Source organism: Lipophrys pholis (genome assembly GCF_963383615.2).
Source record: "Lipophrys pholis genome assembly, chromosome: 2".
Lineage (NCBI taxonomy): Eukaryota > Metazoa > Chordata > Actinopteri > Blenniiformes > Blenniidae > Lipophrys > Lipophrys pholis.
Genome location: NC_137636.1, coordinates 29,535,771 through 29,561,871, shown reverse-complemented (window position 1 = coordinate 29,561,871; position 26,101 = coordinate 29,535,771). Strand labels below are relative to the sequence as shown.

Here is a 26,101-nt window from a genome sequence, read left to right as displayed (position 1 = left end):
CGTGGAGCTCGATACAGTACACCATTTACAGGGAGCGATTCGCGGGGCAGGTTGCAATCCTTCTCCCTCTCACAGCGATTAAAGCTACTTCAGGAGCTGACTGAGCAAAATAAAATGAAATAAATCTATTTATTCTCAAATGCTGACCACTCCCAGAGAAAGAAAAGCTGCGGTCCAACCACGCTCTTTGTGCCACAGTGGGGTGGGATGGGTTTTCACGTGGACTCATGGAAAAAGTTGTGGATGGTACGGAAAAAACCGCGACCACCGGCTAGGATTTTCCGTCACCCCTCCATTGAGGTACCGAGCACTGAGGAACGGGTCTCATAAGGAGGACTGACAAAGCAGCCGTCTGCTGAGTGATAGTGACCATCGTCAGTCTCGACGTGCCCACAATATTTAATTATTTCATCGGCCGTCAACCCTCCATTGTTGTTTACATACGCCGCTTTGCGCTCACTGGTTGTTTAAATGAACCCAGTTAACAAATCAACCAATGAGCCCAAAGCAGCGTATGCAAACAACAACGGGTTTTGTTAACTGGGTTTATTGAAACGTTGGTGTGCGACACAACACCGCGGTCTTTTAACGAGGTGCAGACGCTCCTCTCAGTAACAGGAGAGAAGGAGATTCAGCAAGAGCTGTACGGTGCTGTTTACAATGAGAAAGTTAGTGTCGTGTTAACGAGACACAGCACGACTCGGACGGCTGCAGAGTGGCGGTCAGGTGAATCTGCCCGCCACCGGGCGCTCTATGTTCTTTGCCTGACGTGTCCCTGCGTCATTCACAACCATGCCTACATTTTAAACGTACTTTCTGTGGTAGGACCACGTGACAGAGTTGGGCCTGGGTGCGCTTTGCCGTACCGTACCCTCCTGCTCTGCCCCGCTCCGGCACGTACTGCGCGGTGGAACCGCGGCTAAAGTGTGATTTTTACCTATTAAAGTCAGAAGCTGCTTGCACCTTGTGTCACACGAGCACATTTTGGTTGATGATGGGCTTTGTTGGAATTCATTGGAGACATACAGTAATTTTTCTTTGTCAAGATTTTAGAAAGTGTTACAGGTAGTTTCTGAAATAAAATCCTTCAGCTGTTTTGGTAATGAAGCTACACACACATGTGTGCAGAGAACAATACGCTATAAACGTGAACAAAATAGTGACAACCCGACATTGGTGTGGACTGATGACGAATCGGATGAGATCAGGGGGGAGTCTCAACTAATAACTAGGGATGTCCCGATCCGATCGGTAGATATCGGATCGGGGCCGATATTGGTGATTTGTGAGTGATCGGGAATCGACAAATCCAGCCGATCACCCCGCCGATCTAAAAAAAAAAAAGAACGCGGTCCGCAACGTCACCTAATAACTACAACAATCACGGACTACAACCTCCGGTCGAGCTGCAGAAGCTAGAAACAGGCAGAGCGGGGCCATAGACCTATAAAACTAGAGTTATATATAGTGGTTTATGTGTTTCTTTGCAGAAGTCTACTATTAAATTTCCATGTGGTCTGTCTTCTTCTGCCTTTTTGTTGTGTTTGATGAGTCACAGCGCCCCTAAAGGCCTGGCATGTGTACTACATGCCCTTAAGCTTCGTGTTGAGCCGTGTTCCTAGTGAGGTGTGGGCGGAAGTCTTTTGGGGGAAGGCCAGGGAGGAAAAAGATAGTTTTTTTGTTGTGTGGATGTACCCCCAGTTTACAACAACAACTAAAGAAAATGCCTTAAATTAAAAAAAGCTTTAAATTAAAGGATTTTAAAATAAAGGATTTTAGAATAAAGGACAAGTACCCACAGGGGAACGATATGGCGAAAAAAATAACCCAGAAGGTTACGCTAGTTTGAAGGGAGACTGGGATATTCTGAATAAGTTTTTGAGAGAACTATGTTCAGACGACATTTGTCAAACAGGTTTTACCACTTTGATGTGGAATTAAGTGTTTATAATTCACATTGAAATGTAAATGTTTTGTGACGATTCAGGTCAAACCTCTCATACTGCTTTAAGTGAAACTGAAATTTAACACACAAAGAAGTTACATTGTAGCCTCAGAACATTTATGTTTGTCATTCTGAGAAGAATTTTGATTCAATAAGTGAGTTTTACAATAATTTCTAGCTAAACAAAGCTTCTGTCAATAGTGCTTTTAGCTTCAGACATCTTAGTTGCTCCAAAAATAGACTATTGAGTATATTTGCAATAGCAATGTAAGTATCGGATCGGGAAAGTATCGGTATCGGCCGATACTCGATTCTGAAAAATTGGATCGGTGTCGGGGGCAAAAAAGTGTGATCGGGACATCCCTACTAATAACCTCCCTATATGGACGATAAAACTAGAATACGAACCCCGAGTCATACCACTATGAGGGCCGCCACATGGCGTATGTTTACATACGCATGAGCAGAAGGAACTATTTATCATCGGGGTAAGATGTTCATGCGCAGTAACATCGCTCCATCGAATGTACAGGTGGGGATCGCAACCGTGAAAGAAACGTTCCACCTTGGGAGCCGGTATAAAAACTTCACCGATGCAATTGATTTTATGTTACAATAAATTGTTCATTTACATATTACATAGCCACATGTCCATTTAATTAAATGACTTGGATAAATATGCTTCTTTATAACTCTAAAAGAAAAACATTTACTGACTGTGAAGAGTCTGCATAGTAAACAAATAAATCACTTCTGGAGCACACAGACAACGTTCACCTAAAAGTGAAACAACTGCAGAAAAAAAATGTATATATCCAGTTTTCAGGAGCCTGCTGGTGAACGGCATCTCGTTCCACCGTGTTTATAGAGCAGAGCCGTGTCATATTGTTCTCAGAGGACCTCATATTTATTTTTTAAGCCAAATGGCTAATTCCACTTAACAAGGTGAGCTTTGATCACTTTTAAAAGTCAATACAGCGTGCTCTGGATATAGAGGAATGTTCATCACTGAGTATCTTTGGGAAGTAAAGATTTTCTTCTTCATAGATTGTTTTTTATTATACGTTAAAAGTCACAAAAACTGGCTTCATCTCAGAAGTCAATTTGCTTAAAACTCTGTTCCGTTCTGTTTCTCTTCATTGTAAAATAATTGTGTTTGAGGTGCTGTTTTCTTCATCACACGCACCTCACATAATCGACATCTGTCTGAAATGACAGTGATACATCCCTCAAGAGTCCTCTCCAAATCCTACTCCAGAATTACATTTTTCATCAGAATACACTTGGAGTGCTTCTCCAGTGACCTTTTTTTTTTTAATCATATTCAGATTTCCCCAACTTCTCTGGTAAACACTCCACCTCAAAGAGCGATGTGTTTTAATTATCTCTTCACAAACTCCAGGCGTGCAGTTCACCTGTGCCACTAAGAGATGAGGCCACATCGATATTTCTGCTGAAAGTTGCTCGTAACCTTCTACCATGAAAAGGAACTTAAAGTATCTGCTTGTTTCAAATTGTTATTAATATTAACAGAATATTAAACCTCTGTAGGTACTCAGATGCAACAATACAGTTTGCTGTTTTTAGATGATGATGATGACATTTTATAGAAGTAACGGTGGATAATTTTGGGCAGGGTGCTGTGCTAATAGGACAGTGTCTTCAAATCGTATATGAAATTTCCCTGTTTAATCCGTCAATCCGTCCATCAGCCGTTTCTCTTCAGCTAACCGTAAGGCCACTGCTACTGAGATGAGTGAAAAGCGAACCATCTACTCTATACATCAGCATTATCAAGGCCAATTGACACATCATCCAAACTCCATTCATCATTTTATTTCTTTTATACCTATTTACTCTGTGCAGTCTGCTCACTAAACGATTATCCTCATCAGGCTAAACTTCTACATTTTGAGGATGAACTGCTCCAAAATCTCTGTTATCTAATAACCTATTCCCTTTAATCCAAAGCGTTTTCATCCTAATTTATCAATGTCCAACAAAGAGAGGTGTGGGTTGGCTTATATAAAAAATAATAATTAAAAATTAAATAGACACACAAGTTAAAAACAACAACAAAAAAAAAATCATGGGTTGAATTACCTTTTCTTCCCCTAATAAGATCTTAATTACTAGCTGTGCAAAAAAGCCAGTGAGACTGATGAGGTCACCGCCCCTTTGTCCTTCCCCCTTGTTGACTGACGAATGGTGATAGCGTGAGGCATATGCTTAGAGGAGAACACACAGGGATAGAGAGAAAGAGAGACCTGAGATAGACAGATGAGGGAAGAGGGTAAGAAGAGGGAGCCTCATAGACATGCCATGTCGAAGAGAAAGTGAAAGAAAGCCAATGCTGCGAGTCTTTCTCTTGTCTCTTTTGCCCGCTTGCTCGCGTCGCTCTCTCTCTCTCTCTCTCTCTCTCTCTCTCTCTCTCTCTCTCTCTCTCTCTCTCTCTCTCTCTCCCTCTGCTGTCTCCTGGGTGCTGCTGTCCAACTGAATCAACAGCGAGGCCCACACCAGTCTATTATTATCTCTTTAAGCCCATGGATTCCACCTGCACCGCCTCCACCCTGATGAACTGGTTTGCTGTGTGGGAGGTGAGAGAAGGGGAGGGGGAGGAGAAGGAGGGGGGTGGCGGGGATGCTGCTGGGTTGCCCGGCTGGAGGTTTTGCAGGGGGTCTGGGAAAAAATAGTTTTCTCTCGGGTAATGGAGGCTGGGAACCGCAGAGAAGTAGAGACGGATACTAATTGTCTTAGGAACGTTGTGATAGAGAAGGTGATGAATATGTGTGTGGTAAAAATAAATAAATAAATAAAATAGAAAGGCAATTGTGGAAAGATGCTTGGGTCAGTAGATAGATGACAGATTCATGGCGAGGTCGATCTTTTTTGATTTCTAGTGATTACAGCATCGGCCCTCTCGTATCACCCACCTGCCTCCCCCCTCTTTCCTTTCCATTAGAGTCCCACCTTCTTCCTGCAGCTGCGTGACGAACCAAGGGAGCATCGCTATTCGATCTCCCTCCTCGCACCCCCCCTGTGCAGTGGCATGTAACGCCACTTTTAAAATGTTAATTGCAGCTTGATTAGGACAGACACTGGGAGTATACGCTAAAAGCAAACACTAATTGCGCAGAAGAAACAAGGGGCATGGGAGGATTACCAAACACAGCCACCTTGTGACTTTTGCCATTTCATTATAAATGCACACACACACACACACACACACACACACACATATATATATATATATATATATATATATATATACACACACACACCGTCGTGAGACAGAGGTTAGTTGTACCCCGACCGATGATGTGTTTCTTCCACTGTCTGTGTTTACTTACCAAAACATTTGCTCTGATTGGTTGCTCGGTCCACAAAGACCTTGGCGGAGATGACGTTGCCAAAAGGCAGGAACATTTGCATGAGCTCAGCGTCTCCGAACTCCTGGGGCAGGTGATAAATAAACAGGTTGCAACCCTCTGGCCCTGGTGGTGAGAGGAAGACAACAGGACGGTTAACATAAACAGGAGATACCTGCTGAGAGAGAGAGAGAGAGAGAGAGAGAGAGAGAGAGAGAGAGAGAGAGAGAGAGGAGAGAGAGAGAGAGAGAGAGAGAGAGAGAGAGAGAGAGAGAGAGAGAGAGAGAGAGAGAGAGAGAGAGAGAGAGAGAGAGAGAGAGAGAGAGAGAGAGAGAGAGAGAGGAGAGAGAGAGAGAGAGAGAGAGAGAGAGAGAGAGACCACAATAACATGGCTCGAAAGAGGTGCAATCATGGCAAGAATCTTGCAATGCAGGAACTGTGTAAACACCACTATGTCACTGTTGGCACGAATGTTAGTGCAACATTTGTAGGGTACACGCAGCCTAATCCCCCCTTTCAAGTGCTGTATGATCACATTTACTCAGTTGTTGCATTCTTTCGTCTAAAGCCTCTCAACACACACACAGTCTGAGGAACTTCATGATGTACACAGCTGTCTGTTACGTCAGAGAAAGTACAAGGACCATCAATGAAGAAAGGAGTCGGGAAAGTAAGAGTGCATAAAGTGAGATAAAGACAGAGGAAACAAATGGAGCTGATTGAGAGAATGAGATGGTTATACAGTGAAAGTGAAGCACAGAGAAACGGAGAGAGGTGGCAGAGCGCATATTAAGACATAAGCCAAGTTTTTGCCCCAATTACTGTGTGACAGTAGGACTGTCTTCCAATCTCTCTCCATCCCTCCACACTCATCCACCCAGCTGCCACATGTTGTACAGGCCAATCAGGATAAAGGCAAGAATGAACTGAAGAGAGGCAGAAACAGAGCGAGAGAGCGAATCATGGACACACAGGAAGAAAACGGCAGACAGAGAGAGATAGAGAGAGAGAGAGAGAGAGAGGAGAGAGAGAGAGAGAGAGAGAGAGAGAGAGAGAGAGAGAGAGAGAGAGAGAGAGGAGAGAGAGAGAGAGAGAGAGAGATGTGATGGACTCAGGGACAGTAAGGTTGCAGCTGGCTGCCTGGCCAGCTTTCTCTCCTGTCTCATTGCTCAGGGTGATAGCATGACGAGATGAGACTGGGTCTGGTGAGAAGGCTGATAAGAAGCGCTGCAGTGGTGGCTGGCTGTAGTGCTGCTATGCCTCAGCGAGCTACATCGGATAGACACACACACACACACACACACACACACACACACACACACACACACACACACACACACCACACACACACATACACACAAAGGCTGACGGCAGAGCCCCCCCCCCCCCCCCCCCCCCCACACACACACACACACATACCCTTTTTAACAACAGCAAAATGTTGAATTTTGGTTTCTTTAGGTTTAGTCGTCCAACAATAGAGTGAATTTCTCCATTGAAAGGGACGATTTAGTTTGATGGAGTACGTACAGCTGGGGCTTAAGGACACAAGATATGTTGTTTTCGGAGCCGGCTCCAACGTTTGCCCTCACAACTAACACACAACTCTTTATTTATTTATTATTTTTGGGTGATCAACACTTGATAAAATCTGTGCGACCAGCTGTGTCAAGAGATAAGTCCTTTTTAACTGGATGGGTGAGTGAGTGTGAGATTTGTCATATTTCTGGCCTTTCAATGTATTTTTACTTTATCACCTTATGAATGTTGACCTTTAAAAAAAAGTACATCATTTTAAATCAAACTAAGTTTTTACCAAGCACAGAATCTATTTTCTGGTTTTCTTTTGGTCTTACAACATGGCACTTACATTCCATAATAAAATCACATTGGAAATAATCACGCATATGTGATTTTATTCATTATTACAACACATTTGAATGCACTAGAGCATCTTGACTAATCGGTGCAGCTCTTATTCAAAGCAGACTGGTTCCAATCAGTGTTCAGTTTTCAGTTTTGAAATGGACCACGCAAGTTCAACTATCAAAATCGGTTTGGAGATTTGGTTGTACTGTTTCACCTGTATAAATCTTTATAAAACCTTGTGCGACTGCAGAGGGAGTTAAATTGCCTCAAGTAATGTTACTTTGCGAAATGTTGCTGTGGTTGAAGACTACAAGTAGGTCTGAGACTACAGCTGGAGGCTGAGTTAGCTGCTACTGGCATACCAATCCACACTCTCCCGCCAAATTATTGGCAGCTGGGGATGCTTTGTAGTTAAAGCAGGTGTCATGTTTTGATGAAGATGAATGATGCGTGCAACAAAAATGAACATTTTTGTTTTCTGTGGGAATGGCTACCAAGGACACTGCACAGAAGTCCATTACCTGGAGTGTTTTGGCTGCATATGAGCACACTGCCAGTTGCCACCAATGTTTGTTTTGGTATCAGAGTATGAGATATTTGATCATTCATGCAGGATTTGCAAGGTCATCTACTTCCTGAATGTCTGTCAATACTAATTAATTGCAATATGTTTTTTTCATCTTTGCTCACAGGGCGAATGCTTCTTTATATTCTCGCGGAGTAAAAAAAGTACATGAAAGTTTATGAAAACAGTCTCTAGTTAGTGCATGGGCACTTTTATGCAGAGTTTTCTTACTTATCTCTTGGCTTGTTTCAAGGTTACGTCGCAAACGAATCACAGCCTTCGCAAATTCGGCAAACGAGGACAGCGAGGCTAAATCTCATCTGCCTGTTTATTTGTTACCACTTCAAACAAACACGAACGCACAGACTTCAATCATGCAACAAGCTTTTCACCTTGTACCGCCTTGAACTGTTTCTGCCCATTCAATTACACTTAGTGGTGATGCGTTTATCTCAATTGAAGTCTCAAAGTGAATTTTATTATTGTAAACAAATTACGTTAAGTTTTGACCTGAGCAAAGTGACCAAATATAGATGTGGGAAATAACTTCAGGATGACAATTAATGTGTGAGGCACTTTTCCTTCACAGTTGTTGGGTAAAGCAGCAGAACTGTATTACTTTGTGATGCAGCGCATAATCACATTTGCTGCTCTAGAATGAGTTGCAATACACCATTAAACTGAAACACCGCGCTGTCTAAGATGCTCTGCCAAAGTAAGAAGAGCACATTTTTTTCAAAGCGTATGGTGGTTAAAAATTATAGTTTGGGACTTGGAAGGATTTTGTTGGTTGACTCATGCACACGCAGGCGCAGCCTGATAGGGCGGATTGTGGAAATGGTTAACTTTCACTGGGAGGCTGAAGCTGAGGCTTGACTGTGACTGTGTTTTCAGGTTTAGATGTCTCTTGTTAAATGGCAGGACTGCAGACAGTAGCAGTGGACTGAGACAGGCTGGGACTGCAGCCAAAACCCAGAGGAGGCCAGAACTCAGACAAGCCACTGGCTCAACCAAGAATAGCTCTGTGTGTGTGTGTGTGTGTGTGTGTGTGTGTGTGTGTGTGTGTGTGTGTGTGTGTGTGTGTGTGTGTGTGTGTGTGTGTGTGTGTGTGTGTGTGTGTGTGTGTGTGTGTGTGTGTGTGTGTGTGTGTGTGTGTGTGTGTGTGTGTGTGTGTCAGTGTTTGCATTACCACAAGTTCTGTAATTCTTGTTATTGATTAAAATGTTCTAATGTATCACTGAGAGATGCAGCTTCCTTAAGGACTGAGACTCTTGTATGAAACTGTGCCAGAATGTAAAGTGAATAAGCTGCTGACATGTGTGTCTAAGTGTGTGTGTGTGTGTGTGTGTGTGTGAATCTATCTTCATTTAAATAGTTTTGCACGTTGACCCTGGCGTGCTCCCACACCACTGGCAAAATTCAAGCATAAACTAACTTTTCCTCAGGGCAATGTTGAAAACGCTCAATTTCAAGCCTGTACATTGAATATTCATGCCACTCTACGCTGTCTCATACAATCATATGGATGAATCATTGAGACTGACGAATGGCATCAAGAAGAATGATTTACCATCACAGTATATCCTATGCTTTATTACATCTGATGCTGTGGCATAAGAATGAACACTACACTAGGAATGGTAATAAATGATTATGCATGCAGCTAATTAATCTGATGAATATTTATAACCACTTAAACACATTGTAATGGACTGATTAAGCAGTCCAACGCAGCGAGTTTGAATTAGTGCAGTTTTTGAATAATGACAGAGTAACTTTCCATCTCACTGCTAATGTTCTTCTCTTTAAATGGGGAGCCTTTTTCTCACATTTTCCCCAGCCAGCTTTTTCCCTCCCTCGCTAATTCAAAGCAGCGCAGCTACATTAGAATGGAACATGGCAATTATCACCTTTTATCTTGGGTGGGCGCGCTTGCTCGCTCTTACCTTCCCTCTGTTGCTGGGGAATGATGGTTGGTTGCTGGGGGAACGCTTGGCTGATTGGCGCATAGGCGGCAGGGTAGGCTGCTGTTGCAAAGGGAGAACCAGAGTGGAATTTTTCACATCTCCATTTTCATATTTGACACAACAAAACTCAAATCATTATTCCATTGTTCATTTGCGTCCTCTAGACATTGCATAAATAAATTGCATTATGACTGGGAGCCCGGGCTCGTTCGGCTGGTGGATCACTACACAAAGAGAACGGCAAAAGGGGAGTGGGGTGCAGTTCAACTAAGTAGACACACAAAGAAATAGAGGGAGACTAACATTGTGTTAATGAGAGCTGATGTCAGACACAAAGCACTGGTTGTGAGAGGTCTGTGTCATATCTCTTGTCGGAGGCTATGGCGGGTTCAAATACTCAGCTCTCAGTGTACTTTTGGAATTACGATTTTTTCTTTTTTTCTTGTGTGGGGTTTTTTTATCAAGTCAACTGAAAATCCTTTTGCAATCCTAATGTAAAGTAGCCTAATCCAAGAGGAAATTGGCCGGTCATCTGGCTATCTCTACCTGTCACAGTGCCTACTGATGTGACAAACGGAAAGGGAGAGGGGGGGAGGCAAAGGGACAGATGGAGGAAGTGAGAGAGTAGTGGAGGTAGGAGAGACAGATCACCTGCGTAGTGTTGGACGCCAGCATAAGCCTGTTGGAGAGGGTCAGTCACCGTTGGACTCTGTGCTGCAGAGAGACGAAAAGGGAGGAAGGGAAACGAAAGAGGATGAGATTTGGTGGACAACGGTGAAGACAGACGTGAGAGATGAGGCTGGATATAGACAGAATGTTAAAGAGCAAGGCAGAAAATTGGCTTAGCTGGAGAGAAGCATCGGGGGGCAAGATCACACAGGGAGTGGGAGAAATTTGGGTTGTCATATCTTTCAGTTCTTCAAAATGCCGGTTCGCCGCAGATGTTTGCATCAAATATTAACACGATGCCAAACAAACCACTTTGTAGTTCATTACATTTGCAGCTGCCTTTGCATAATGCAGAAATGCGGAGTGAGTGTCTGTCAATTCTTCAGGAATCAGTCCCAGACAGCATTAAGAAGCTGAGGACGGGCCGAGACACATCAAATTAACCATAATTGACTGATGGATGAACTGATGGATTCATCATGATACTGGGCCTGACTTCTCAGAAATCTGCCAAAGACGCTGTTGATTGACCCTCAAGCCTCAAACGCTCCAGTTCAATTCAGAAAAAGATGTCACAGGGGGTGTGAAGTTAAAAAGACTCTTGTCAACTTTCAGACTGTATTATCTGATATGATTCTATTTGTCACCACTGACATGTTGAACTTGTGTTGTGGCAAGTAGGTGGTGTTTTTATTCACACTGAGTACAATGCCAGAATAATCAAACATTCAGAAACGGCTGTCGGGGTCAAAGCCACAGTCTCAAGGCAGTAGAACTACAAAAACACCTCATGTTTCCTTTATGTAAACCTGGATTGTCTCACCTGGGTAAGGATGAATTCCATTGGTGTAGATGGGCTCGGATGTGGGCTGCCCATTGCTTTGAGGCGGGAGGGCACTGAATCCGTTGACCCCAATAGGGGTGGCTATGCTGGGCACGGCTGTGGCAGAGATGCCTGGGGGTGTGCTGGTGCCTGCAAATAGATACAGTCATTGCAGTCACTGCTGGATGCAGGCTTCACATACCACATACTCGGAATTAGAGGTACAAGAGGAGTGCTTTTTTGGTCCTGAAATGTGCATGTTCTCCCCTCTACTGCTGGATAACAGGCCCCTAATGGACACAAATATGGAGTGTTTGACCCATCATTGAGGTGCACTGAAGCTTAGTGCAAATTGGCACCTATTCAACCTGAAGTGAAGGCATAGTTGCTCAAATCAACACACTGATTGAAGGCGATGCAAAGGGAAAAGCACTCACCCACTGCAGAAATGCAAAATGATAAAGGTGGTATTCTGACTTTCTGAATATTTCGTTTTGTGTCCTGGTTTAAAAGGGTATTTTTTGTCACTTTAGCTACATAACTACATCTTAGAAGGTACAAAATTATCCCAGATTTGTATTACATTGAGCCTGTCTTAAAAACAAGAAAACAAAAAACACCCTATGGCTAAAATGTTACCGAAGCTGTAGAAATATACATGTAGTTCACCTACTCATCTTGTGCAAAATTATATGATTGCTTTATTAAGTCTCAAATAGTTGAGTTTGTGTGTGCATGTGAAGGTTGAGCCAATGGCTTGTTTAATGCCTTTCTTGTCTTTACCACCAAAATCTCAAACTGTTAGAAACACCTGTCAATGTCGCAATTCAGCTCAACTACACAAGCAAATACGATAAAAAACACATCATTCAACTTAAGCCGAATGGTTATCTTTGTAAAGGCAGAATCATACTGGATCTCATTACACTGTATAATGTGTCCTGGCTGATAATCATGTTACATGGAGAGCCACATTTTAAAGTGATATACGACAGATATGTTTAAGATGACAAGTCTGCACAAGGCAGATCAATAACAGAATGGTAATCTTATTTGTAAAAAGCAGAATGAGCAAAAGGAGCAGTTTAGCTCTTTCGAATCAGTAATTTTTATAGTGCACAATTACAACAAAATTCTTAGACTTGCAATTGGTTTGAGCTCTCCAGAAAGCACTGCTATCTATCATGCCAAACCCCAGAGGCTATGTCACTGGCAACCGCTACCGACAGCTTTCAATAAACAGCATGCTGGTGAATTCTTCAACAATTTGGTATCACTGTTGGACTAGTATGAGCCACATAAGATCAATATGCCTGCGCACGATTCTAAATCAGTCATTTTATGAAGAAACTATCTGCTGAATGTTTTTTCTTTCCTGTCATTCAAATTGCTCCACATATGTTCATGTGGTAAATAAAAATGTCTTTCTTTTATTCATGATTGTCTTTCTTTGTATCGAGGTGGGAACTTAAGTCATTATCCCAATACTCTTTAAAACCTTTTGAAGAGGGGCAAAAACCAGGGGCAAGTTGTTCAATAGAACTAGCCTTTGATTGGTTAACTTTATGTGCAAAACTTCATCAAAAAAAGTGTAAATACTTACTATTATTCAACACAAATGTGATTTTGGATCATAATGATGAATATAAAAATGTTCTAATGCCCATAGGGACCAGAGTCTTCCCTTGGAAGCACCTTTCCTCCTTGTACTGATATTCCTGGCCTGTCACCTTGTCAGTGCCCTTTTGTGCTGATGGATTTTTATTATTTTTCTTATCCAGGTGAAGGGCATTTAAGTCATGTAGGATTATGTTTGATAGGCATTACCTGGAATATGTAGGCCTTGTGGATTACAAATGCCAGGTACAGCATCAAGTCACTTTATTTAATACATTTGCAATGACCCTGCCTTCAGGCGGTCTGCCTACTTAGTGTCGAACCATCAAAGCTCCTCATGACAAGGGCCAAAAAGATAGTTCAGACCGGGGTCTGGGATTATCTTGCACAAATCTTTGCTCTTATATTGTATAAGCCAAGGACTCTGCATCCAAAGTCATCGGATTGGCTGTGTTCCCAGAAAACACACACTGTCACCGAGACACAGAGGGAGAGAGTGACAGACACACGGAGAGATAATGTGCGAGAGGAGTAGGAGGAGGAGGAGGAGGAGGAGGAGGAAGAGGGAGACAAGGAGAGAGAAAGACCAGAATGTGGCTGGCAATGAGTGTAAAGGCATGCTGCACATCTTCTCCCATCATGCCTGCTCAGGACAAAGCTTCACTTCCTCTTAATTCAGTGTCTGCTTCAACCCAGAAAATTGAGCCTACATCTTAAAAAATGTAACAAGGGCAAAGGCAGAGAGGCCTTGAATGAATACATTACCACTGCTTCTATAATTCTCGTTAATGATGAAAATGTTCCAGGGCAGCAGTGAGAAATGGTGAGAAGTCCCCGCATGAGAGTGTGTCTGCACATGCCTCACCATCGTGGAGGCACAACCGGTCGAATGTGTATGCCGGCGTACCTGATGACGGTGTCATGGGAGTAGCCACCAGACCGTTGACATTGAAAGCTGCCATTTGCTGCATTTGCGCAGCGGCGATGGCCGCCATAGGGTTCAGGTAGGACCCTTGTGTCGCCGCCATCAGGGCTGCTTGCTGTTGCATCATCTGCTGTAGGATTAAAGAGCAGTGGGGAGAGGTGGATGGTGAGAGGGACGGAGGGAAGGACAAAAAAGAAAAGGAGGGTGAAATAGCCGCAGGATCAGAGCATGTTTACTCTCACATCTCTGTTTGCTTGGCCCGTGCCTTGTTCTCGAACAGAGTGCTCCGTGTTGCCCTGCAGCTTCGCTTCCCGGCAACTGTAAGACCGCTGTGGCCCCGTGCTCATTATACTGACACGAGATAAAAGCCGTATGGCAGGGGTTAGGAAGCTGGTGTCTATGTATATCCATATGCACTGTGGCTATATGTATATGCAGGAGCGAGGAAAAAGGGGGACCACAGCAGCTCCAGTTAGACGAGAGATTGTGTGCGAGTGGGCGATTCTCACCTGTCAGGGTGAAGTTGTTAGCTACTGTGTGAGTGTAAAATCTCACAGACTCCTAACTCAGGCTGTGACTTTCATGTGTGAAGATGAAATGGGTGTGTGGTGGGCTGACAGGAAGGAGGAAGGGGGTGAAAGGGTGCGGGTTCTTGGTAATGACGTGTACCTCGACAGGAGTAAAAAGGAAATATTGGTAATATGTGTAGACGAAATGTTAAAATAGGAAGATATCGTTCGACAGTTTAAATTCACAGGTCAAGCCAGAAATGTGGGAATAGAAATATGAAGTGGATGCTGCAAGTTAAAACTGTGAAGTGCCGAGGATACATGAGAAGCAGCACACCTGGACAAATGAAGGGATAAAAACACACAATTGGAAAAGCAGTGCAGACTTGTATTTAGCTTCAGCTGCTATAATTTTAGATTCTTAACAGCCATTTAATAGTGTGAATCACTCAAGGAGCTGTTCGCTGGGACTGCCGCATTCCTAGTGGGAGAAAAAGTGAGTTCAAACCTCAAATCACAACAGTTTTTTATTTTTATTTTTTTAAGCTCACCGTCTCCTCCCCCGCCGGGCTGAGACTTACAGCATGAGAGTAGGCGCCATAGGCCCCAAACTGGATGGTCATGGGACTGAAGATGCCGAGCTGGCCCGCCATCTGGTGCATCCTGCGCAGGGTCCTCTCCTTATCGGTGTCTGCAAATTTGACCACCAGGCTAGACGAGGCACCCTTGAGGGACACGTATGTACAAAGGACAGTTAGAGATGGACATTAGGACGCATCTTTAGAAATAACTTTGCACATAAATCAAGGTTTTCCATTTATTTTATGCCTTTGTGCCAATAACAAGCCTACTCCTAAAAAGTTTATTGACATTTTTTTTCTCAGTGTGGACAGATAATAGTGTCATCTGCAAATTTGTTGATTTGCAAAGTTAAATTGTTGCTTCATTTTACCCAGCATCCAAGTCACAATATGCATCTTTTGACAAATCATTGCATCCAATTTAAAAAAATATACTTCTGAAAGTAACTCATCAAAATCGATGTTGTAGTTTTTTTTTTAATTTGTGTGTCCAAATTCAAATTCAGTGCAATGTGGTTTAAAGTTGGTGCATTTAGTGTCTGGTTGAAAACTGGTTGAAAACCATTTGATATAACAACTAAGGGGCTAAGAGGTGCTAGGGAAGTCAGAAAAGCTGAAAGTTGCTGTAAAAGTTTCACCACCCGATGTGCTATTTGGAGCATCAGTTTGGTCCTGTTACAGCCGCAGCCATTCTGCATAAAACTCATAACTGCAAATCCTGGATATGACCTCTATGTTTGGATTAGCGTCCACCTTTACAGACAAAGAATACTCCTGGTTTTACACACAGTAAGTAAACCTCTCAACTTGTAAAAATGAACAATTCTTACACAAACATTTTCTGATTGTTATATCACTGAAGCGTTTGTTGAAAAAAGGAGCTGAATGGTTTAAGTAATACATTTAAAATGTGCATATTTTATGAGGAGGGAAACATTTTTCACCTGAAATTCTGCTATTACTTGAACATATTGAACACCATCAATCTGACTATTTAGGCCATTTAGAAACAGGGTTGGCATTGAATATGCATGTTTCATTGTAAGGATTAAAATAGCTCTCTCGCCATGTGTGGGTTTCCCATGAGAAATGACCCACAACAAAGTAAAAAGCTTTAGTTACAGAAACCCATGTGCATGAGTGTAACAACCTGCATTTAAAACATGAACATTGATTTACTGCGTAACCACATGTTAGAGACATTTTCTTCTTTTTTTTTTGATCGTCAGTATACAGTGAAGTCTACGTTTTAATTCCTAATAGCTCTTATCCAAGGAGGCCAGAGGAATTAAATATGCACTTCTCATGACTGTGGTCATTTAGCTGTCAGTGTTAAATAGAAGAGAACAGCGAGTGATACTCGCTTTTGTGAACTTTCCAACTTCATTGTATACACTGGGACTGAACTGTGATCCTAACCAGATCCCATAGGAGTCCCAGTCCCCCACTGGTGAAGCTCCACTGAATATAGTCCTGGGTAATTAGGTCTGACAAAAGCCTTCGGCGTGTAGAGGGCAAAGTATTGACTAATGGCTCTGCCTTATGGCAGATATAGTTCCGTATTGATGTCCGTGCTCCTGAGTTTGCATCCAATTAAATCATTTGAGAGACAGAGACCAGAGTCAGTTCCTCATGTGACATCCAAGCATGAGAGAGGGAGCGAGGGAGTGTCTGTGTGTGAGTGAGAGACACACAGAGGGAGGAGGACGAGGAGGCTGCCAGGCACAGAAAGCAACTATAGACACTGTCAAGAGGACCAGGCTCCTATTTAATTACAGGCAGTGCATGCTGGGAAAGAGCACGGAGCACCACCAGGACAGAAGGACAGAGACAGCCAGGGGGCAGTCAGGATATGATTAGTAAGATCATAAAAGCAAAGACACGGGGAGAAAAGGACTCCATAATCACAACTTGGATTCATCTCTCACAAAATGTCTCATCTTGACAGGGTCAGGACAAATTCAGGCTTTGATTTAGATTTCCATATTTTCTTGGAGTGTGAAAATCAAAAATGCCAGTGTACTGCAGGGGACACTGTGACAGCAAAAGATTAGGCTGACCAGTGTGAGTGATGGACAGTGCGTCTGTTCCTGGTGCCTGAATACACGTGACCCAAGAACAAGCTGCAGTGGACGAAGGTTTGACTAAAAAGGCTCCACCGGTCTGAGCTTACGTTTGAGTCGTCTTTTCCAGAAGGCACACTCCAAAGGCTGTACTACCCAAACAAAGAATCGTAAAAACAAACATGTGTGTGCACTGAAAAGCAAAATGTTGCCACTGCAGAATACCAGTGTTTATTTAGACACTGAACAAAAACAGTCTGAATCTTGTTATAGTTCAACCTTGCTTTCATGCTATTTTAGAGTAATTCATACAAAATGTGTGGCCTATTTTTTTGATTTTTATTTTTTGCAACTGCTTCATGAAATTTTAAACAGGAGCAGCTAAGTGATGGTATCATTGAGAAGGCAGTTTACCACGGTGGTCCCTTTGCCTTTTTTTTGTTGATTTGGAGCAGCTTAAACTAGCATTGTATTGTACATGTATGCTCCCTCTGCTTAAAAACAACACTGAAGATTGATTCTGCTTCATTTTTATCAGACATCCACCTGAAATGCTAAATTGTCTGCATGTCTGAACTGACATTCTGCATATAATTTTAATGTACAGAGTGCATTGCTTTTGTTTATTTTCGAACCAAATCCTGTCTTTTGAGTTTCTTGCAAAGCTTTTCAAATCGCCCATGTTAAAAGTGTCTTATAAACATTCTATTAACACATCCAAGAGAATGTGTTGGCTGTAGATAACTGAGGGAAGGAAGTTGGAATGAAGAAAAGCATCAGCATGGGCCCCAGGGACAGTGCGTCTCAGATGGGATCCTATCAGAGCCAGCCAGCACCCCACCTCAGGCCAGAGGAGACCCATCTGGTGTTTCTCCCTTGATGCCATTTCAATTAGTTAAATCAATACTCCAACATGCCGGCGTTAACGGCACCGTTTTTTTTTTGTTGTTTTTTTTTCCCTTTCTGATTTAATTTCATTCCACCTCCTGACCTTTTGCTGTTCTTTCTCAACTTTGCAGGCCAGTCGAAGGGACTGGGCTGTTGAATTTAATGAGGCTGGCACTGAGCAAACATCTTCCTCCAGCGTTCTTGTTCAAGTCTGCCCACAGCACAGGGGCTTGGCATTTAGATTACATTCATTTTCTGCTTTGTGTATCTGTGTGTTCTTATATTCATTTAATACCTCATGAAGAATGCATTTTGAGCAGCAGGACTGTGAAAGCCCGCGGCAGCCTGTAGTCGCTGCACCGTGACTCAAGATGAGGCGAGTCTGGCCTGGTCTGGTTTCCTCCCAGCAGAGTGCTCTGCTCGAGACGACAGCATGGGACGAGACCCACTCTGCAGTGTCTACACTGAATGGTCTTGGCAGAAGCATTAAAGCACTACAACAGCCTCTGCAGGTTTTGTCAGCACCGCCACTCATGTGAGAGCCAAGTATTTCTGACTTTCATAGCATAAAAGCCAAAATATCCCCTCAAAAAAGAAAAACAACAAAAAAAGTTGTTTTATCCTTACACCTCGAGAGGAAAAATTCATACCCTCACATCTGAAGCAGGCGAGATCTGAGACCTAATTACAAAGCAGATTTCCGTGGGTGACCTCTCGCTCGGATCAAGGGTTTCTATCCACATAAAGAAAGACCAGTATATGGTCAGAAAATGAAGGAGCAGGTGGTGGCAGACAACAAGTACTGGATGCAAAGCAGCCATTCTTCACCGGTAGCAGAAAATCACAAGCTGACAAACAAACAGAATAATAACCCCGACCAGCATGACTCCTCTACCTGGAGAGAAAATGAATTCGCCGAATTTGATAAGGGCCAACAGGGAGCCTTCACTTTTGACAGGTACAACTAAGGAATTTGTCACAGGTTCAAAAACTAATCTAATTTCTTGAACAACACACTTGACTTGTGAAAATCTCCCATATTGGATTTTGTATAGGCCAAGGAATGTGTGCTTGAGAAAATACACAACAGTAATTGAGGGATTAGAACTCAACTACACAGTGAAATGGTATTACGCTTTTATCTCTGCATTACCGCGATACAAAGACACTAGTGTTAAGTGTCTACCAACAGGTAAACAGATACTCAAATACCCTCCTCTACAGGGGCTTATAATAATGCAATACAACATCTTCAATGATGAGGAAAAACACCTGACATTTCAAAAGGTGTACTAATGATCAGCCACTAATACGCAATGAACCGTCTTTTCTTCCTCTTTCAACGTGTTGCTGCTACTTTTGAATAACAAATGAGTCTTTTAGAGTGGTCTCAGCCCAGTTGAAAGTCCTATTTACAGTTCCATATGCCTTTATGTATGTTTTTGTGCTTTTTGTTTTAAATAGTCATTAAATGACATGAATGAGGGGAAAAAAAGCGACAGCAAGCAGGAGATATAATGTGTGAGCGTGCGTGTATGTGTGAGACCACTTTGTACCACAAGGTGGTGTGGGGAGCATCTTGAGAATGTATTGGTCAAAGAAATAGCAGAAAACAATAGCTACTGACCGACTGTTGCTATTAATTACCTTGATGAGAGAGAAAACTGTACACAACTATGCAAACGCCCATTGCAAATGACATTATCAACACTCACCCTGCAACCCCCCCCCCCCCCCCCCCCCCCCTAAAATAATTATTATTATTTAAGAACATAAATGCTAAGATTTTGAGTCTTTTCTGTAGTTTTCTTCTGTTGGAGACAGCTGTTGCTCGGTAAAGACATTAAGTCTAATACTGAACATTCTTATCGACTTGCATCCAATAATACTAATGTAGCATACTGTATAACTTTACTGCGTCAATCTGCCATTTGTGACTCATGTTGAGTGAGATTATGCTCAAGCGCTCCCAACTTGTTGGTCCAAGCAAGTCCATTTTACAGGAGTGTATTTAAAAAAAAAAGAAAAAGAAAGAAGCCTTCTATGAGCTGAATTCAAATTGTCAACGATAATGAGAATGCTAAAGTCAGTCAACACTGCCACCAACACACAAAAGTGGCTTTACTTGGTGTTGCACTCCGGGTCTTCAAAGACTAAAATATCAATTTGCGAATCTGCAAGAAATTAATTGAAAACAACATAACAAGTTTGTTTTGTAATTGGATCGACCCCCTCTGAGTGTCATGTTTCACTTTGTGAACCTTGCTGCTCCTCTGCTCGCCCCGTGGGAGGACTGTCTCTCATTAGCAGTGGATGATGGCGTCTCGATCTGGCCTCCGTTCCCGCCTCAGACTCCCGCGTTTACTGAGCACACTGCATCAAACTCAACAACACGTAAGAATACTGTCATTCAGAGTCATATTCTCCTTTCAATTCTGTACATGAAAAGACTGTTTTTTTTTTTTTTAACCACAGTACACGAGTGCGGCAAAAAGCCATCTCCGTGTAGCATGTCAACTATAATGCTGCTGACATTTTGTGATACTTGTGTGCTTCGTTTGATGAATTGTGTGTTTCAGTGACAGTGTTCTCTGGCTTGGTCTTATCTCTCATTAATCCGGGACTATAGTATCACACACATGCACTCTTGTTGCTGCCAACACCGGCAAGCTCCACAGGTCCTGTCAGCCACGCTGTGACACCATACATGACAATGTCTGCAATTTGCTAGGCGTTGTCTGCCTGCCCCTGGCTTTGCCATTTGACGCTTTGCCACCTGTGCCTCTGCAGCCATATAGTAAATTCACCAGCTGAACCAGCGAGCAACCCCGTCCGTGCTCGATCACCTTTTAAGTTTATTTTGGAAGCACCTGCAGTCCGTGATAAACATCAATTAAAGCTATGACCCAATCCATCAGCACATGCCCTTCAGTGGCGTCCCTTGCCCTTAAGCTTCATTACAGCCTTTCATTTTGGGCCAGTGTATTCCAGGGCAGGTATTGTTTATGGCATGTGATTGTGTGCCAGGTAACACAGATGCTGTAAAGGGAACATTAAGGGGGAAAGAGAGACAGAGTGAGAGACAACTCTTTGTTCAAGGTTCATCCAGACCTCACAGCTGGCAGCAGGCAGTGAGCAGAGCGGCCCACTCTCTGAATCCTGCCTCCTGTTAGTCTGTTGTTGACGACATGTGGCAGTGATATTATCCAAATTAACTGCATTCCCCATCGGTACCGAAGCCTTGGTTGGATACTAATGGCCACCTTGCCTATTAATTTGAGAGGAAGTTGGATTTGGGGAGAGGAGGATAACAGGTGCAGGGAGAGAGATATGGATAATATAGATTATTAATGAACTTTTGGATGTCTCTTGATCTGCCTCTGGTCTGTTTGGGGCTCCATATGCTGCCTTGGACAGTTCATCTGCAGCAGACCTCAGGTGGCACCATGGCCCAACCTAATGCAACTGTGCCCGGATGACAGGACAAGATGACATAACCAATGCACTCAGTAGCAAGCTTTTCCCTGAAGGAAAGCAAAAAAACAAAACCAAACCTTCGCCTCACGTAAGTCAATTATGCAAATCATCTGTATGTAAACATATTCTATTGATTGAGTCAACAAGAAATTTTGAGGAGGAGATAAATATCCTGATTATAATGGAATTTCTTTAAGAGGCCGATCATAATTGTGCATGATCAGTCTGTAACATGATTATTCCTTGGCTCATGGCCCAGTGCTTATTAAATTTTGACCGTTGGGCCTTGCCAACCACAAAAAAAGTTTAGTACATCAGCCACACACAAACTTAAACCAACTCCACCTCTTATTTCTCGCCCTCACTACTTCAATGTAATGCAAAATGAGGCGGCATCAAAAAGATGTGTAAATTACATCTGGCTTCCAGGACACTATCTGGCTGCCAGGAAGCATCCGTAAATATTTATTGCGGAACATCAGTGAAGTGTGTGAAGGTGCGGATGTCTGCCAGAAAGAGAGCGCGCTTGTGTGTGTCCAGCTGTGTAGTACACAACGCACACCCTCCAAAAAAGAAAAAAAAAAAAAAACTGGCAGGGGAAGGCTTTGTAATTCATCATTTCTTATACTTAAGTGTTTATGGTGGCCTTGAAGTCCCAGAGAAGTGTTTCCGATTGGTAATGATCTGCCCTTTGACAAGAGTTATGGGTTCCGTGGACTCATCCTTCGGCTAAACAAATAAATACAAATAATGCTATTTGTGTATGTGCCGCATATCAAATTGGATCAGCACACAGTTACCTACATTTCAGAGCCCTCCTCATACTTATGACTAATGTGCTGTATATTTTATGCCTCTTCACATTCAGAGCACATTTAAGTGATATTTGCACAACTCTCTGGCGCTGCATGTGAGGTCTTGTCCTCTCATTATAGCCACATGTCAGCGGATGTGTGATTGTGTGTGAGGTGGTCAGTGTGTGTCTGCACCAGAGAGACGAGATCAAGCACGTGCTTGCTCTGCGTCGGCACGATGAGTCTGATGATCCTTAAGCAATCTGATTCACAACCGTGCCAAGCAGCGGCGTAACAAGTATTGACAGCATAAGATTAGCCCACAACACATCAAGATAAATACCCTCGTCTTCAATAGATGAAACCCGGGCTCGGATGAATGAATGTAGAAAAGCCAAAAGTTAATGGGGTTCTGATGAACTGCAAGTGTCCCATAATATTATAAAAGACTTAATGCTGGAATATCAGGAAGCAGTTAAGGAAGCAAAAGCGGCTTATTAATCTGACCTCATTTTGAAGATCCATCCTAACTCCAGGGTGCTTTTCAGTATTATTGACTCACTTGTTAACCTCCCTTCTAGTCTCTGTAATGAACCTTCCCATGATAAGTGTTTTCAAGTGTTTTAAATGTTTAATATTTTTGAACAAAAAGTGGCCCCGTGACAGGGGCCGAGCTGTCACTGTTTCTCATTTGGCTGCGATGAGCTGTTTTCAAAGCATTTCTCTCATGTTACTGAAAGAGGCTAAGACTTGGATGGAGCCCTGTACCTACCCTCTCCATAACACACACTATTCAGCAGTCTGAGCCTGTGCTTAATCTAATATCTATTGCACTCTGGTTAGTCATTTTTTTTACAGCCTGCAGTTGTGCTGAAATATAGTCTTTAATTCTCCCCTTGTAAAATGTTTGTTGCAACATTCAGCCTTGTTCTGAGAAGAATTGTGAATCTGAGGCAGGTTTCAAATCAGAATGTGTTTTTTTTTTTGTTTTTTTTGAAGATTGTCTCTGGATTTTAAACGGGAGGATAATAAACTGGAAAACAATGTCCGCACGAGTTTCCTTTGTGCTTCAATTCTCAAACTACATACAAAATACAATAAATTTCATGTATCCACACTTTTTACAATTTGTAAGTACGAGGTCAAAGCAGACAACTGATGCTGTGAAATTCCCCCATTTGTACACTTTGGATATGGTAAAGATTTGTCATAGCTACTTTGGCATACATTGTTTTGTTTACTGATCTTTGGTATACTTGTTAAATTAGTTTGGTTGTTTTACCTCCCATGTGTTTATTAGATTACATCATAATAATAAAGACCATCATAAAGTCATGGACTGATCTTACCTGAAGAAGTCATGATACATATATTTGCAATACTGTCAAGACTTTGTAGGTCATTTATAAATAGCACCCAACTGATAGTCAATTACTTTTAAATTCTGCCACTTTCTATTAATTAATTACCCCCACATAAATGATTCATTCACTCTGTCCTAATGTTAAGGCACTAATTACATTTTTCACATTTCATTTTCTTGGAAATCTATCATAACCTTTCACTTTTGATGGGGTGCTACTTTCGTTTGAAAAATAAAAATAATGAAATGGCATTTTCAAACAATCAGTCATCTCTAATTCCATTTGCCCTATGTACTTATAATTAAGGTGTTTTTGTTTTTCCTTTTAGTATTATTTTCCACATTTCCCCAACATGATGTGAACAGAGATCAACTGTCTGAATCCACTGGTTGCATATTATCTGAACCACTTAAATCATGGACCTTCAGCCCATATCATCAAAGTTTTATACAAATGCCTTGTGGCAGATTCATATTGGTTTCTTTTTTCTTTTTTTTTTACAGTCAGCATAAAATCAATACAGCCCAAGAACCTGCCTGAAACCTACACTTATCAAATCATTACATTATTACTTAAAGTTGATCTTTAAGTAACTTGCACCTGCACACTCACCACAACCAGGCATAGGAACCGAGGGGGACGTGTCCCCACCCAATACTGGAGACTTGTGCATTTGTACCCCCCCCCAATAATCATAGCGTGGAGGAGAAAAATATTCAGATTTTGACATTTTTAACTCGCGTTCTTTTATTTTGACGGTGCAGCACAACGACCTGTCAGAGCCCCGCCCACTCTCTCAGCGGCTCTCAGTGTTTCCGGGGGAGACAGCAGCAGTGGACAGCAGGTTTTCAATAACAGGCCTTTTTTTGAACGAGGTAAAACACTTTGTAGGGAATGCTGCGAAGAATATAGCTCATTTATAACGTCACGTTCTTCGTTTACATTCATATTTAGGAACAAAATCTGTTGAATGAAGTCGTCTTAATCCTGGGACGGTCATAGGTTATTTATTTAACTGCTAACTTTGTCAGTGTTCCTGAGTATCATCAACACTGGACAAAATAGTTTGTCATCTTATTTCAGTACAGCACAGAAGAAAAGACTGAAACTACAGCAAGACTTGTTTTTTAAGAGTAATATCGTGAGTAAAGTTACACTACACAAGGAGAACACTTAATCACTCCAACATTTATCAACATGTATGACTTTTTATTAGATATTATGTGTAAAACGTCTCATCAGGAGAATGATGGAACATAGAGGATTGAAGCAGGTGAAGCAATGGAAGGTGGAGAGACTGAGGAAGCTCAGTTCAGGTCTTACAGTGATGAGTGAAATGTGGATTAGCTCCTAATTCTTTTGAAACAAACTATTTTATGATGATATGAACCGTAATCCATCCAGAGAAGAGACGGGAGAGGAGGTGGAGCTTCAGGGTGTGAGGTCAAGTTTAAAAATCATATTATTGATTATAATAGATCCAGAAGGGAGAACAAGTGAGGAGTGATGTCAGGTTGATTTTTATTTAAAGATACATTTTCAATAATTATTTCATTATTTCACAGTACTGTAAGGGATTAGGTTGTGATTAGCTGATCAGCAGTAATACCCCACCAGTGTTCTGAATATCTATATGTTGAGATGCTCCATCATGGCCAATGAGTTTTTTTTTTTTTCCCAGTTTAGTTTTGAAATAGCTCACATTTATGCTCTACATTAGACTTGCATCATTGAAGACATTCTGTATGTATAGAAACAGGAAGGAGACAGGAGGAGGAGAGGACGGCACAGGGCTGGAGGTGAGGTCTTAAAATAAAGTAGTAGTAAATAAAGTAGTAGTAAAGTCTTTATTCTGTATGACAACAACCTTAACACTGACTTTTTTTTTTTTTTTTTTTGCTTTTTTAAGTCAAATGCTGTTAAAGTACATTAAAAGATGTAATGTTGTCTGTTGTAAATACATGAATGCCATGCAAGGACATCAAGGGCTGGAGGCAGCGAATCAAAGTGAGGGAGGGACAGGAGCAGAGCAACAGGTAAGAGAGAATAACATATAACAGCAGATGTTTTATAAAAGTTCACTAAAAAGTAACACAATTGAGTTGCTTGCTTGTAGTAAGTTCAAACTTATTGAACTTTATTGGAGCCTTACTGGACAAGAAGTCAATATGTGTGCAACTTATTGCTGCAAATGACAGGAGGAAACAACATTTAGTCTCTTTGGCTCAGGCCAGAGTTTTTCAACCTTTTGTGTGTCAGTTCATGTTTGACACTGAAGAAATCCTCTGGCACGCAAACTATTGAATACAAGGTTGTAAAGTGCAGGACTACAGGAGCTTGTTTATTTGATGTGAGAGGTATCACTTTTATTTAGTTCTGATGGCCAGACATTTGCACTGAGTCATATGTTATTGGAAAAGAACAAATCTTGTTTATTTATTAGACTTTATTTCCGTTGGCCAAATTCGCTGTATTCAAGTTTCAAACTGATTAGGTCTATTTTACTATATTGTTTTACTGAAGGTTTTAGAAAGAGGCATAGCATTAAGAAGTATAATTATATAATGTTAAAAGTGATCATTTTGGCATTTTAATCATCTGATATTCTGAAGTGAAGAATTTCTGTCACATCATCCATCTTGTTTTTTTCATGTAAGAAACATGTTACTGACAGAAC

General features: G+C 42.0%; 1 protein-coding gene across 3 annotated transcripts in view; it reads right to left on the bottom strand.

Moving 5' to 3' along the window:
• Positions 1-26,101, bottom strand: part of celf6 (CUGBP Elav-like family member 6) — a 168,208-nt gene that overhangs the window by 14,955 nt on the left and 127,152 nt on the right. For 2 of the 3 annotated variants that reach the window (XR_013935163.1, XM_080458449.1), the window contains exons 6-11: positions 14,809-14,982; positions 13,731-13,878; positions 11,207-11,356; positions 10,366-10,428; positions 9,694-9,774; positions 5,296-5,439 (exon numbers count right to left, since the gene is read on the bottom strand). Coding sequence is in view for 1 of the 3 variants with exons in the window: in XM_080458449.1 (XP_080314575.1) it covers positions 5,296-5,439; positions 9,694-9,774; positions 10,366-10,428; positions 11,207-11,356; positions 13,731-13,878; positions 14,809-14,982 (760 nt within the window). In the remaining 2 variants the exon portion in view is untranslated. The remainder of the gene's footprint in view (positions 1-5,295; positions 5,440-9,693; positions 9,775-10,365; positions 10,429-11,206; positions 11,357-13,730; positions 13,879-14,808; positions 14,983-26,101) is intronic. The other variant, XR_013935162.1, reaches the window with a different exon arrangement.